A 15,937-nucleotide genomic window follows, 5' to 3' on the forward strand; every position below is an offset into this window, starting at 1 on the left:
GGGACTTCACTCCTGTGGGGTGTGTCTTTGTGTGAGTCCATGGTAATATCACCTTCTGCAGCAGAAAACAGGCTTCTTTGATCTCTAGTACTCTGGTTGCCATAAGCTTTGTGCTAGTTCTCAGATATTGCAGTAGTGAACATGGTCTAGAACACAGACCAACTACAGACACGTGTACCCTCAGGGTATGGAATGATCATTTCAGACAGGTCACAGCCAATCCTCTGGTGATCTCGTTCTGTTCATCAGATACCTGGCCCATACTGGGTGCCCACAGTGCAGGACACTGTCTGGGGTGTCAGAATACTCACTTTTCAGAACACCTGAATTCAGTTTACAGTGACCCAGGAAGTGTAAATCCCAATTGCACTGATACAAAGCAGACAGAAATCTGAGGAAACAACCTCAATTGTTGACAAATGAAACAATAACATCACACTGCTCCACTGATAACACTGGAGATACAAACCAACAGCAACAAAACTGCTAGCCAGAAGTTCTAGAGGGTAATTTAAAACTACCTTGTTGATCTTATAAGCGCATATTCAACACATAGAAAAGCACACCAAAGCCACTGTAATGTATAAAATAGTTTATTACTATAATAAATAAAACTTTTTTTTTACAAATATTATTTGTGCTTGTTTAAAAATGTTGACTAGGGATATCATTAATGTAGGTGGCTGCATTTGTAACAGAAACATTCCCAGACAGTGTGTATACATACATACACACACTGTCTATCTACTGGCAGCTGATTTGCTGACCACAAAAATAGTATCTACTCGTTCTTTTTTTTCTAGTCATGCTTCATTGAACAAAGTGACAAATGCAAAGAAAAAGAACCAAGAGTATTTGGTGGATTTCTGAAAGGATAAAAACAGTGAAGTACATTGAAAAGCGCCAAAGCAACTGCATTAGCTGCATATCAATCAAGTGTCCATGCAGTGGTGGCTAAATATTGAAACGCAGACAGGTCTCCAACAGATGTACAAATATTGATTGTATGTAGGTACAATAATATAACACATTCATTAGAAAACTTGCTATTTCTTTATATAGCAGTTCATCCTGATACAAGATTATTGAACTTCTTTCATCTACAGCTAAAATGATTCTTTTTCTATGATAGTGGTCACAGATTTAGTGGGAAGAAGAAAAAAACCCATGAGCCTTTCAGAACAGTTAGTGAAAACCCCAAACTGTTTTGTTAACAATAGGCATTTAGATCCAGTTACAGAAGTGTTCTGGGATTACACATCAAATATGTTTACACAACACTCAACAATCAGCTTGAAACAGATTACAGTTGCAGGTAAATTCACATTAGCTTTGTTGAACTGCAAAAAAAAAATCTTTGAAACAAACACTTTTGCAATATGACAGGTTGGAACCCTGATGCACAAAAGTGTTCAGACAATAGCTGTCTCTCTGCTTTATGAGGGGAGAGGGCTATTGGAGTAATTCATTATCCTAATAAGAAGGCAATAAGTGGAGAAAGAAATGTGATTACCAGCAAGTGATTTCCATTAGATTTAGAAAGCTAATCAAAGTGCTTCATCTTTAGGCAACACTGTAAATACTACAGAACATTAAGAAGGAAGGAGAATGGAATCACAGTTTGAATTATATCACTTATGAAAGGGTCTTAAGGCTAAATGCTGGAAATATCTTATTGCAAAAAAAGCTTTATTTTTATTTAATTGAATCAATGCTTGCCACAACAATGTGGTCAAAACTGTGTCAGATTGGAGGATACAGTACCCCACTGTGCCTCACCTCAAATTTCTGGAGCTTCCCCTGCATGGAACTCTGTCTAAAAGATTTGTCTTAATGAATTGTACGTGCAGCTAGAACACAGACTTTGTTAATGCCAATACACCCACAGGAGACAATGTGGAAATGAAGAATTCAGTAGAGGATGCTTTGTATCCCCTAACACCAGGACAAGAAAGCAGAGGTGCAGCAACCATGTGTACACTGCCCATGAGAAGGATAGGCTCAGCACCTTTGAGACAGCTCCTGACACCAGGAAAAATAAATCCATTTATTCCACCATCTCTCTTGCAGGAGAAGCTATGAGAAACACTACCAGAGCAGCTTGGCCTCAGAGATACTGTGAGCCACAAACACCAGCTTATGAGCCTTATCCCCACAAGCCAGGATACAGCATTTTTCCATTTTCCATGTATCTCTTTCTGATGATCACAACCCTTGCCAGATCTTCTCTTAGTCACACTATTTACCAGACTCACAGTGTGAAGCTGAGTCCAACTAGAAGTATTGGCAATCATGGCCTTAAAAGTTCAACAGTTAACAAACAAGCCACTAACTAGGACATTTGGTCGATGTCTACTGGGAAGATTTAAGCTCCCTTCTTGAACTGGAATCATTAAGTGAGGAACGTGCTTTTACTTAACAGAAACACAATCCATAGATTCACTATACATAGACATTATATATGTATGTGTATGTACACGCATCTGCACAAGCGTAATCATACACGTTGTTTATATAGTAGAGACAAATTATGTACTACTTTTTTTCACAGATTGGTTAAAAGTGATTGAAAATATATCACCAGATAGTCACAGTAAATATCTTGTTCAGTTCATTAAAGGGAAGTACTGTAGAAACCGAACATCACCTTCGAAGCTGTTAAACAGGCTGTTCGCTGGGATTCAGGGCAGCACTGTGAAAGAGATTTAAAGCAAGAATGATGTTTTCAAAAGTATACATGTAATGTCAGACAGAAATAAATGTATTTGAAAATAGTAGGGGTGAGGACTGTGTTTTGCTTTTTTAATCCTTTTTTTTTTTGTGCTGCATATTGGTATTCTTTCTAACCATTTAAGCAGGAACTTTCAGAAAGTTCCTCTTTTATCAAATCATAACCCAGGCTCTTTCTCTCAGCTATCTTCTTTTGACTGAAATTTAATTACACCAGATAGTCAAAATGAAACACACCATCTCTTTTGGAATTATGCAGGTTATTTAGCAGGTTGTTAAATGGCAGAAGCACTATGCCAGAACACAATTAAAACTGAGGCTTTGGGTTTTGGTTTGTTTGTTGTGGGGTTTTTTCCCTTATAGTATGCTTTTCTTATAGTAAATGCTTGTGAAGGGGCAGAGTCTTATGTTCAGAGATCTTTCATTTCTAAGATGGAAAATAATTTAAGTGAAAAGTCTTAACCAACATGTAGAAAGGAACAAGAGAAAAAAGAAAGTCTGACAAATAAAATGAAAGAACAAGTAACAATTAGGGTGGGTACACACACTGTCCATCCGCAGGTATCTGAGTGTAAGGCTCAATGGAGAAAGACAGATTTGCAACAGAGGTACTTTCAGCCACTCTTTAAAGGAAAAGTGTCACATCAGCGGAGCCTGGACGACAGCACAGGCCCAAATTAGTCTAAGGTCCAAAGGACTGACTAGGTCCAAAGGACTGACTAGTTCCAAAGTGGGCATGGACTTATTCATTTTTTTAACCTCTCAGTAGCCCAGGGAATTCAAAGACAAAAACTAATTCTAGACAGTATTTTTTTATAAAATCTCTTACAACAAATACAGGTTACTGAGGGACGGTGCACTCTCCTACAACTAGTTTTAGTGCCTGACAGTTCATAAAAATGGGCTTAATCTCAGTTACAGCTATACAAATCTGAGTGTCATTGACAACTGTCAGGGTTGCCTTGGAGCAGACACCCTGAAGGTGTCATTGTAAGGAATAGAGTTTCTCTGCAGTTTCATGACCATAACAAAATTAAATTTCGCCAAAATCTTCAAAGACATTAATTTCAGTGGAATTTAGGAGTGTGTTACAATCTTTGGAGGCTTTACAAGTGGATAATAAATGCCTTTATAGGCCATGTTAGGAGTCTGAAAAAAGCCTTAAAAAAAGGCTTGGTGCTGTGCCCACCTCACTGTCACACATGGGGTGTGCAGGAATTCAGTGTCATACAGAGCATCAGGCTACACAGAGCACCCCCAGAAACTGGGGACTTGTCTGCCTTTGTTCACAGGAGTGGGTTGTTATAATTATAGGGCTTCTAGGTCTGGTCCTGCTGGCACTCCAGGCTGGGCAATTGGCAACACTAAAACAACTTTTAGCATATCCCTGAGGCCACACAAAAGTATCACTGAGAAATGTCAATTTGGTATCTGCAACAAAGGGCCAGGTAACTTGCAACTGCACATGTAGCTCTACATCTACACTGCAATTGTGCCAATACTAGGCACATACTTGGGAGGTTGCAAACATTTCCTCCCTTGTACCCCTGGGGTAAGCTGATGTTCATGTTTATCCAACAGCAGGTAAATGGGTGACATTTTCACAAAGGACTCGCTAAGACTTTCAGCCTTTCAAAAATTTTAAGAAGAAAACCAAGTGTTGAGAACACCATGGTGGTGAGGAATTTGCCTGGATCAGGAAATGGACTCCAAGGCATCCTGGAAAAACTTGCTGAAACTTTTGGAAATCATTTACAGATCCTTGTATATCAGTACCACTGGGGTTTACTTAGGTGAGGTGGAATTTACTGACTAAGGAGACTAGAAAGAAAAAAATCATTCAGTAGTTTCTGACTGAAACCCTGGATGTATGGGTTTCTTATGACAGCCATGCCATAGCTGTTGCAGGTAACTGCTGCCACTTACAGTGATTAAAGCACCAAACACACAGCGTGGCTTTGGTCCAAGAGAGCCTTCCTCAGCACTGCAGGTGTGCAGTGTACAACTGTAAAAGACACCAGCTACCCCTGGAAAAACCTGAACATGGAACCAGAAATAAATTAAGGAAATGGCACCTCAGCTTCAGAGCAACTCACCTCCCTACTGCCTTTTTTTGTGGAAGAGAAGAGGGTAACCTACAGATTTGAACCTGAGAGTTGTTTCTCAGGAATGTTTCAGTCTTTGGATAAGAATTCACAATCTCTGGGCACTTCCTTATCGAACCAAGGTGTAAGACCCTTGAAAGTCAATCCTAAGCCAGCTGCCTCTGGACTTGGAAATGGTGGTGCTGCACTTGGAATAACTAGAAAATGAGGGCAGGTACTGCAGGAACAGGTACAAGTGTACACTGACCACATGACCTGCACTGGTAGCTTGAAGAGCATGGCATTACCACTGTGCCAGTTATCAGTGGCCCTCACATTTCCCCAGGATGCCTGACACAGTTCTGCATTGCTCTGTGCAAGCATCAGGCCAGTAGAAATCCTTTAAATTGGTCCTTTTCCTTGCCTCTTCCATACTTAACACGAACAAAAATCTTCCCCCAAAAAATCATGTGTTTCTTTATAAATGACGCAGTACCATGGAAAAAGAATGAGACTTAACACACACAGTGTTAAAAGCTATTGCCATTAAAAATGAAAACCCATAAAAGTGTGGCACCACATTCTGAGCTCTAACCTACTGTTAGGTAGTGAACAAAGCAGAGCAGTGGAGTGAATACGCACCTATATTCCAAGGTGAGAACCTAAGTCGTGATACCAGCTATGCTACCCAACATGAATAATGAAGAGTAGTTTTGGTAAAGTGCTTCAATCTTCCTCCAAAAAAAGTTATGAAAATATAAGTTCTGGAAACATCTCCTTCTTTAAGAAGCAGATCTCTTTGTTTCCTTGCTACAATAGCACTTGCATACAGTAAGCACTGTATTTCTACCTCTACTATCCATTTGCTTCCTAGCTAGATTAAATCAGAAACAAAACATCTGGATGTAGAGGAAAATGCCACAATCTAAACCTGTTAAAAATTCTGTGAAAGCCTTTGGCTACAATGAACCTTATCAAAACAGAAACTTCTGAATAATAATTTAACAAGAATTAAAAGAGCAGATTCTTAGCAAAACCAGAACATTAATGCCACAGTATATTTTCATGGGGAGGCAAAGCTGCAGGACCTCTTAGTGATGTTCACAGTATGTGGTACAGAGAGCTGCACTCAGGTACACTGCACACCCAACCCTCTAAGTGCCAGCAGTGGGAGTTAAAAGCAAAAGTAACAAATATTGAAAGACATCTGACACAAAAGTTAAGTTTCTGAAAAATCAGTATCCTTGATCCAGTGAATGAGAATGTGGAAGATCCCACATATTAACAGATCTGAAATACCGTGACTATTTTTGAAGATGTTGCTAAATGTAATTGCTTTAGCAATATGTCACTTTGCAATTAAAAAGTACAATTTTTTTTCATCTTATCAGCCCTTCCTTGATTACCCAAAAGAAACTTCAGTATCCAGTAGCACACAATCTATTGACTTGAAATACGTCTCCTACTGCTCTTTGCATTATTACAGATATATGAAAATATACTGTGACATCAAACATGCTGTACAGGTGACTGAGACAGTAACAGCAGCAGCAAAAAAAAAAAAAAATCCAAACAACCCACCAATGCTGAAAATATAAGCACCCAGGCAAGTGCTTATTTATATAGGCAAAACCCGAGCAAAGGACGTAAGGCATGCTCCAAAAACCTCAGAGGTCACCTGGGGATCACAGGGACGGCTGCTGCTGTCAGAATTTTTATTCCAACATCTCAAGGGAGAGAGAGGGAGTGAGAGGGGATGGGCACCAAAGGAGAAAAGAAAAAAAATCAGGAACTGTACCCTTGCTGTCAAAAAGGCTTCAAAGTCAGCTGCCATCTTGACATGAGGTTGCAATTCCTGTTACCACACCTTTTTAGACAGAGGGAACATGCTTAGTGAGCTGGTCCCTTTCTCGTTTTCAAGAAAGATTAAATGTAAAGTGTTAAGGGGCTGTTTCTTTGTTGGTTGGTTTGTTTGTTTGATTTTAAAAAGAAACACCTCAGCTAGCTCCAAACATGTCTTTTTCTGATTCTGGAGACTGGGGCCTTGATATTTCAAACAACTCCTGTGGCGACTGGGAGCTTCTTCTTGAGGTTAATATCCTAAGTATCTCAGCAAGCTGGTTTTCTATATTGGTCATTTTTGTGTTTAAAGCCTTGATGTCCTCTTTCAACTCATGTTTCACTTCTAGCATGGTGGCCTGAAGAGTCTGTTCTGGGATGGGATAAAAGGAATGCTTGACCTCGGTGAGGACCGGGCTGTGGTCCTGTGGGCTTCTTGTCTCCCCAGCATTATCCAAGCGCAAGTCACTTTTTGTAATGCCACTATCACAAGAGTCTGTCTTCTTCAGGGTAGCTTCTCCCGAAGCTTTAGTTCTCTCTGGTAAAGTCTCCATGGACTCTGCTTTGGAGACCTTGTTCCAGTCTTCAGCTTTCCCACAGGCTTCTTTGAATTTTGCCCATCCTTTTCTCCGCGGGTAGTCCCCCGCTGCCTTGCCCCCTGTGTGGTCCGAGGTGGGGGCCTGCAGCTTTGCCTGGTCGGAAGTCCCAGAGGTCGAAGCAGGCTGGTAGGACACAGGGGTCGCTGGACTCTCCCGGACAGTCACAACGCTGGCTTTGACCACTGCGCGGGCGGAGGATTGCTCCCCTAACACATTGCCCTTCTCCACATCCAGGTCGTCTGGATCTCGGCCCCTCTCTGCTGCAAGCCGCGCTTCCTTCTGCTGCCTGAACCTCTGGAACAGCCGTCGCACTGGGTGGTCTGGGGGTAGGATCAGAGGTGCTTCATTCTTCCTCTTCATTCTCTCCTCTTCTTCACGTTTGACATCGCTGATTTTCCGGAACACAATCTATGGGGGAAAGAGATTTCATTCTGTGATTAACTGCACATTTGTTAAGGGGGAAGAGTTGGAGAAAGAATCATTTGAAATAATTTATTTTAACTGAGAAGTGCACAACCTCTGCACATTTATAGCTATATTTTCAAATGTCTTCTGTTGTGTGGAACTTGGCTTATTTCATTACTTAAGAGCAGACACAATCTGTCTTTTTTACAGCAGAAAGAAAAAAAAATAGAAGAAAAGTATTTCTCAAGCTCTGAGAGGTCAGCAAGGAGTGCCATTGTACATATAATGATCCCAGGAAGTTACTTATTCCATTTTGTGTTAAAAGTGACTTCTCTTATTTTTTTCCCAACTGTCTGGTTTAGCACCAAGTTTCTAATATTACAGAGCCATTCCCATCACTATCACTTCAGAGTTCACCCACTGCAAAAGATCTGATATTATTTTAGTGCTGGTTGGCCACTCATGGTGTCAGTACAGCAGAGACTATTCTGGACTCTTCAGTGGCAGTTTGCAAAGCACTTGTTGCCCTCCCTTCCCTCCCACATATTCTTCTAGAAGTAAAGTGCAGTTTAGTGATGAGGCAAGGCTCAAGTCAGACCCACAGCCAAGGGCACAAGGACAATGAGGGATGGGCTTTGCAAGACATGGGGAAGCTGTTTACGGCTTGATTATCTCAGAAGATTGAAGAGTTTCACATCTTGACCTATTTCTTTATTTCTATGAAAAAAATGAAACATTCTTGCACAAGGAAACATTCATTTTCCATCTGCCCTCCTAATTATATCTTCCTAAGCCTGTGGGCTAAATGATCTCTGTAGGAGCAGCCCAAGGGTCTTGCAGTACTGATGAAAGCCTCACAGTGTCCCAACCTGCAGCCAGGCAATGTTTCCTCCTTGTATGTAATGGCAACACAATCTCTTCAAAAACTCCTTGCATTTGATGTTGGTATTGATATTCTCCAAGCAAAAAAACACCTCCAGTGTGGCATTAAAGGAGAACCAGTAAGTAGTCTTGTTTGAAAATGAGAGGTCCCCTAAGGTGAAGTTTTCAATACAGTGTAGAAGATACAGCTCCCAACTTCTACTGAACACTGATACCTAATCTCTTTAGCTGCTTTTGGGAAAACCCACTCAAAGACCTTACACTCCAAAGCAGAAATAGCTTTCAGATTCAAATCATTATTAGGAAATGTATAAATAAACCCATCCCTCTATTGAAGGCAGATTTAAATTAAGCTAAAGCTAATAAGCACTGCTTCACTGGCACACACAAAATGAATGTTTCTCCAGACTCCAATGCTTCTTAACAGTTTTGTCATGGTGAAGCAGGCAAAAAACATCTCAACAGTGCGTCTTTAGAAGGAAGAAGTTGTCAGACTTGGCAGCATTTCCCAAATACAAAAGAATCAAATTAGCAGGAAGGATATTTTATTTCCAAGCTGCAATTAGGAAACTAAATATGAAATAAGAATAAGAAAACAGGGTACTTGATAGCCTTTTTTTTTCCCCCCTCAGGAAACTCAGTCTGCAGTGAGTTCAGTAGAAAGTGGGCAAAGCAGTGTAACTTTTAAAAGTGAAAGAATAGCACTGGCTGGGAAGGGAAATTCAATGCAATCCTGCAGGCTGATGGCTTCCCACACACTGGCAGCCTCCCACATTACCTGACGGACAAGTGTCAGCCCAACATTAGGGCAACTGTCTGCATGTTCTGTTGGGGCTGAGTGATGCCAGGCAGGGGCTCCGGGGATTACTCCAGCAGCATCCTGAGGCTGGCTCTGGAGGCACAGAGCCCCAGCAAACCAAGGCAACTACAGGCCAAATCAATTTGTCTCTGCAAAATTCTGTGTCCTCAAACCTGGAGTTTTTATGTCTGGCCCTGGTGTGGATATCCACATCCTACGTCAGATGTATCTAAGCATGTCTTCTCAACCTGACCTATGGATCAGGACTGTGTGCTTTCCTTAAATGCTCAGAGGGTATGTCTGATGGATTGGTGCAATGGTCACCTTCACAGGAGTGATCAGGGAAGGATTGGCTGAGCTAGAGGCCAGACTGCTTTGCCGAGTCTGTGTCTGGGCCAAGCCCCGCTCCACACAGCCCCTCCTCTGGTAAGCACTTGAGCACTTTTCACTGTTTAATGACTGGCTTTCGTAACATAAATGGGTAGGTTATTTGACAGAACCTGCCTCTGCTCCAGCACCATGCAGATGAGAGAGCAATGACCAAATATCAAACAATCACTTTTTGACAGCCTGGCCCAACCCATACTAGTACTAACCATTGCACCTCAGGCAGCTGTTAGCGTGATCCTCGTGTTGGAGTACACAATAAATAAATCTACCAGCAAACACAAAAAGGTGAGCACTGATAGACAAGCTGTTGGTAGCACTTATTCATCCACAGCTCCCACTGCTCTCCACGGCACTGCCTCAGTGAGCCCACCCTGTAGATGCCAAGTACACTCTGCCATGGCTGACCTGCCATCAGCTTTGCTGCCACGTGATGATCAGCCTCAGGGCCTTGAACATGCCTTGAAGATGCTTTGGTTCGGGAGATCAGACTGCACGAGGAACAGGAATGTATGTGGAGGGAGCATTACATGGCCTTTGCCATGGGTAACTGCTACCACACTGACAAGACCCCTGATTTCCTTTTTCCACATGATGCCTTATGCCAGCTATGAGGGAAGTACAGCACAGCAACAACCTGCAGAAATGCAACCCTCAGGTCTCCCATCCTGCCTGCCATCTTTCACACATGCATTTATGTGACAAGCTGCACTCATGCGGTGCAAATCAGACCTACGTGCGTTTGCCAGGGGACATCGCCTCCAACTCCTGGGTTGGCTCCTATTAACCCACTCCTAAGACATTGGATAAATAGCTGTCAGAGAGCAACTTCTTTTTAGAAAGCCCAGGCAGAGCTGTCACATGTCTCCTTTTTCACAAGTTCCCCAATGCCATTTTTTCTCCAGACAGCTCCATATTGATACATTAAGGAAAAATGTTATAACTATGCAAACCTTAGAAGCAATTGAAAATAATTAATACAATTTTGGATTTTATAAACAAATCCTTATAAAGAAAAATACAAATAATTTTTGAATGGACTGTTTTTTTACAAATGTTAAGAAAAAACACAAATTCTAAGTGGTTAAACAGCTTAAGCAGTAGCCAAGTTATTCAGAAAATATAGTTGTTATGCCACTGGATATACATGTGCTCCCACAAGCGGTAAGAGTACAAAGGAAAAGAAAATATATTTCATTTGTTGTAAGGAAGAGAAGTTTGGACCTACACAGAAATGTGGAATTTGACAGGGCTTTTGATAAATACCTATCTTACTCAAAGTTAAAACCCAAAATATATGGCAAAGATCCCCAGACAGCTTTTAGAACAGTCCCTCTTTATCCTTCTCTCCAAGCATTTATTTCTCTCTGGGAAGGGGTAGTGCTTTGTACCCTCAAAATCTCCTAGCCTGTGTATCATACACTGCACAAACAAGGGGACTTTACAAGCTACGTAGTTCTCCATAACATTGTGCTCTTCAAGACCTGAGCACACAGAAAAAATCTAGTGTGAGCATTTTAACTGTATGTCAAGACCAAAATACAAACAAAGAACCAGAATTGAGATGAATTAACATGACATTTAAGCACCAGGCCTAAAGCTGTATATTTCACATGTCCAATCTCAAATATAATTTCATAATTCCATTTTTATTAAAAAGGTGCTGAATCTTGTACCTCCACAGGGAAGCTTCCCAAGCTGCCAGAAATTTGAGTATTGTGGATGTATCAGCCTAGATTTGCCAAAAACTTGAAACCTAGCTCTGTTAGGCACAGATTCTTGCAATCACAGAAACCTTTAACCAAGGCATGCAGTTCTGATAACTTGATAACAACTTTATTTTTTGGATAATGTACTCAGAGGAGTGGAGTAATGTGCTGACACATTCTGGTGCACTCCTGCTCCCATATGTCCCCAGAGGCCTAGGACAGCACATTCTGTCACCACATTTCTGCCTGTGCATGAGCTCTGTCCACAGAAGAAAGATGGAATTTCACCCAGCATGTTTCCCTTTCCTCAGTATTAACCAGTGAAGTCTAAAGTAGGTTTTGGAGAAAGACCCTGCCTCTTTTTAATCATCATAGAATTTTGAAGTTGTATTTGTAAAATCAATGTTTTTAGAGATTAAGGTCAAAGTATTAAAAAATGAGGTGGCCATAAATGAATACTTGAAATACCTTACTTGCTTGTCAAATATGGAGTTCTGAGCAATGGTTACATGGATTTTACTGTGCTCAGCATTGAAACTTGAGCATCATTTAAATAGCATAACATGGACATAATTCATGAATATGACTTTCATCATGTCTTTATGATAAGACCAGAATAACAGATGGCAATGTGACCTCTAGCATAAGGCAGGCCATAGGATTGCTCTGAAGGGGCACTCCCTGAGGGGAATATTGTTACCACTAGATTGCATCTTTTAGAAAAACATGCCGTTTGATGGTATTACAGAATCCATCATCACATCTCAATTAAAGATTCCTTCATTTTTTGATTCAAGACTAAGTTTCCTAGAAGAATAAAATCATAGAATGGCTTGGGTTGGAAGGGACCTTATAGTTAATGTAGTTCCAACCCCTCTGCCATGGGTCCCCTAGACCAGGTTGCTCAAAGCCCCATCCAACCTGTCCTTGAAAATTCCAGGGATGAGGCATCCACACCTTCTCTGGGCAGCTTGTTCCAGTGTCTACCACCCTCACAGTTAAGAATTTCATCCTAATATGCAATCTAAACCTATCCTCTTTCAGTTTGAAGCCATTCCCTCTTGTTGTAACTACATGCTCTTGTAAAAAGTCCCTCTCCAGCTTTCTTATAGGCTCCCTTCAATAAGGCTGCAGTTAAGTCACCCAAAGCCTTCTCTTGTCCAGGCTGAATCCCAATTCTCTTAGCCTTTCCTTATAGGAGAGGTGCTCCATACCTCTAATCATCTTGGTGATCCTCCTCTGGACTAGCTCAAACAGATCTATGTCCTTCCTGTGCTTGGAACCCTAGAGATGGGCACCAAAGTATCACCAGAGTGGAGTAGACAGGCAGCATCCTCTCCCTTGCCCTGCTGGCCATGCTGATTTTGATGCAACTCAGAATACAATTGGCTTTCTGGGCTGCCAGTGCACATTGCTGGGTCATCTCCAGCCTCTCATCCACCAGCACTCCCAAGCCTCCTCAGTGGGGCTGCTTTCAAACTGTTCATCCCTCAGCCTGGATTGATGCTGTGGGTTGCCCCATCCAGGTATAGGACCTTGCTCTTGGCCTTGTTGAACTTTGGGAGAATCCCATGGACCCACTTCCTGAGCTCATCCAGGTCCCTCTGGATGGCATCCCATCCTTCAAGTGTATTAACCACACCACTCAGCTTAGTGGCATATGCAAATTTGCTGAGGGTGCACTTGATCCCTTTGTCTATGTCATTAATGAAGATATTAAATAACAGTGGTCCCAAAACAAATCCCTGAGGGACACGACTTTGCACTGATGCCCATTGGGACTCTGGGCAATTGACCACTACCCTCTAGATGTGTCTGTCCAACCAATTCCTTATTCACCTAACAGTTCAGCCATAGAATCCATCTCTCTTCAGTTTAGAGTGAAGAATGTTGTGGGGAACCATGTCAAAGACCTTGCAGAAGTCCAGAGAAATTACATGATCACAGAAAATTCTGAGTTGAAAGGGACCCATATGGATCATGAAGTCCAACCCTTAAGTCAGTGGCCTACCCAGGGATAAAACCTACAACCTTGGTGTTATTGTCAGTCTACCACAGAAGGACACTGAGTTGGTCAGAGGCAGGAGTTGCCCTTGGTGAAGCCATGCAGGCTGCCCTAAATCACCTCCCTGTCCTCCATATACCTTTGCACAGCTACTAGGAGGATTTGTTCTGTGATCTTCCTAGGCATAGAGGGCAGGTTGACAGGTCCATAGTTCCCAGGGTCTATCCTTTTTAAAGATAAGTACAATGTTACCCTTTTTCCAGCCATTTGGGACTTCACCTGATTGACACGACTTTTCAAATATCATGGAGAATGACTTGGCAACTACATCTGCCAATTCCCTCAGGACTCTGGGACACATCTCATTGGGTGCCATAGGCTTATGTATATTTAGATTCCGCAGGTGGTCATGAACCTGATCTTTACTTACAGTGGGATGGACTTTGCTGCCATCCACTCAAGAGTTGTGGGAAGAGAGGCTGCCCTTGAAGACTGAGGCAGAAAAGTTGCTGAGTATCTCAATCTTTTCCTTATCCATGATGTACCTGTTTTCCAGCATTGTTTATCTGGAAGGATATACATTTCAGTTCCTTTCTCTTTCATACAGTTAAAAATTACATCTAGTCATTTATGACTGTGATGCATTTAGAAAGTAGTTTTATTAATATGAAATTGGCTTTTAGAATATTCAGTTTAACTCTAAGCTTTCCATTTTTAACTCTTTGCAGATGTTTAAATTATTTTCTACCTTCCAGCATCTTTAATCGGCAGTGCTCAGTGCTTAAATTCTCAGTCTTATTCGGAGCTAGAACATGTAGCCAATTTAATTAAAGAATTCTGCATGCATTCACTAGCCAGGCAAATGCTTGGTAGATAAAGCCATTAAGGACTATCAAACAGATAAAACTGCTATCCTGCTCAGGAGTTAAAAGTATGTGGAAGCTGCAAACAAATTTGTAGTAACTGCCATGTAGGAAAGCTTTGTTCTCATTGCCTCCTTCGACATCCCTAGGCAACCCTAAATTATTACACAGGCCAAATCTGGAACAGCTGCATCACTCATTTCTGAGGAAACGTTCCCAATGCAGGCAACAGAAGAAATACCAGAGGGCAAGACATCAGAAGAAAACATAATAAAGACTCAAAAAATCTGAACAGACTGCCCACCTATTTCAGGCAAAGGTTTACCCTCATTATGCCCTGCACTTGCATATGGGGAAAGGCAAGACCAACAAGCCGCTAGTGTGTAGTACTGCATAGATTTGACATCACTTTGGAACTTCCCTGGGCTTGACTGAAACATCTAAAAATGACATGTTGCTTTGGTACCAGAGGGAAGCCCACTTGGTGCACACAGGGAATTAAGCAGTTCACTGTCTGCAGTTGTTCTTGTAATGAACAACGCACTGAGGGGTTTCATCGCCTCTGAACTGCTGGTTGTTCACGAGCCCCACTAGAACGATACTGTCTGCCAAATCATGGCAAATCATGTTCTTTACCTCTCCTCACGTTGCCAGGAAGGTAATCAACAGAAGGGCAAGGCAGAAGCACTACAGTAGCAACCATATTCTGGTGTTGTGTGCCATCACTGTATGAGACAGACTTTGTGAATATACTGAAAACCTTATCCTAAATGCTAAAAAAGACCTGCCTGCATCTGAAGTGGAAAGGATCTTTTGGTTTTATGCAAAAGCATCCAAATTTCTTTTCAATTTCGATTTGTAAGAACTGATCCAAGACCTACAGGAATAGAGAGAAATACGGATTTCATCATATTTTTGAATCAGACTGTCATCATGCAGTTACAATTATGAGGCTCCCGGCCACAAAGCTGCTGCTATTATTAGCTCTGCAAGCTTCCCTTTTTACAACCTCTATGGCATGAACAAATACTGCAAGATTTGGCAGGTCTTCCTAAGCATTAACAGCAAGTAGTGCAGCAGCATTTCTCTCTGATGCTTAATATTTCTTTTTCACAGATACAGAAACATTCACAGAATCTGGAAGTGCCAGACATCATAAACAATTAAAAGCTTAAAATTACTTCATACAGTGCTCACAGAAATTGAACTTGAGCATGAGAAAACAATCATGAAAAGGCATTTATTATTACACAGTCCATCTAGGATCTGCCAAGAACTGATGAAAATATCTTCAGGCTGATGTTAGTCTGACGAAAATTGGATCCAATATTTCCCACCCCCCCCCCATCCTTTTTTTTTTCTTTTTAAGCAAGGGAGGAATAAAAAGGAGAGACAAGGCTCAACAATAAAAATGCTTTTGACACTGATGTTAAAGAAGCCAAAGCTGCATGTGATCAATGTAGAGTAGAATTATGAAGAATATCTATAGTACTGTATTAGCAGTTGTCAGGGGAAAAGGTGGAGGAAGAAGACTGTGTCTTTTTGCAATTATATGGGGGTGGCTTGTCAGAAAGGAGGGAATTACTGGTCCTACCTTCTCATAAAATATAGGTTCAACATTGCAGACTTATGAAG

The 15,937-nt window shown here is 41.5% G+C and overlaps 1 protein-coding gene across 3 annotated transcripts in view; it reads right to left on the reverse strand.

The window, feature by feature from the left end:
* Window positions 1-587: 587 nt before the first annotated feature.
* KCNH1 (potassium voltage-gated channel subfamily H member 1) overlaps window positions 588-15,937 on the reverse strand; it is a 198,190-nt gene continuing 182,840 nt past the window's right edge. For 2 of the 3 annotated variants that reach the window (XM_071577874.1, XM_071577887.1), the window contains exon 11: window positions 588-7,660. In XM_071577874.1, coding sequence (XP_071433975.1) covers window positions 6,812-7,660 — 849 coding nt within the window. In that variant the 3' untranslated portion in view covers window positions 588-6,811. The remainder of the gene's footprint in view (window positions 7,661-15,937) is intronic. The other variant, XR_011699751.1, reaches the window with a different exon arrangement.

This window comes from Pithys albifrons, chromosome 2 (assembly GCF_047495875.1).
Source record: "Pithys albifrons albifrons isolate INPA30051 chromosome 2, PitAlb_v1, whole genome shotgun sequence".
NCBI classification, from domain to species: domain Eukaryota; kingdom Metazoa; phylum Chordata; class Aves; order Passeriformes; family Thamnophilidae; genus Pithys; species Pithys albifrons.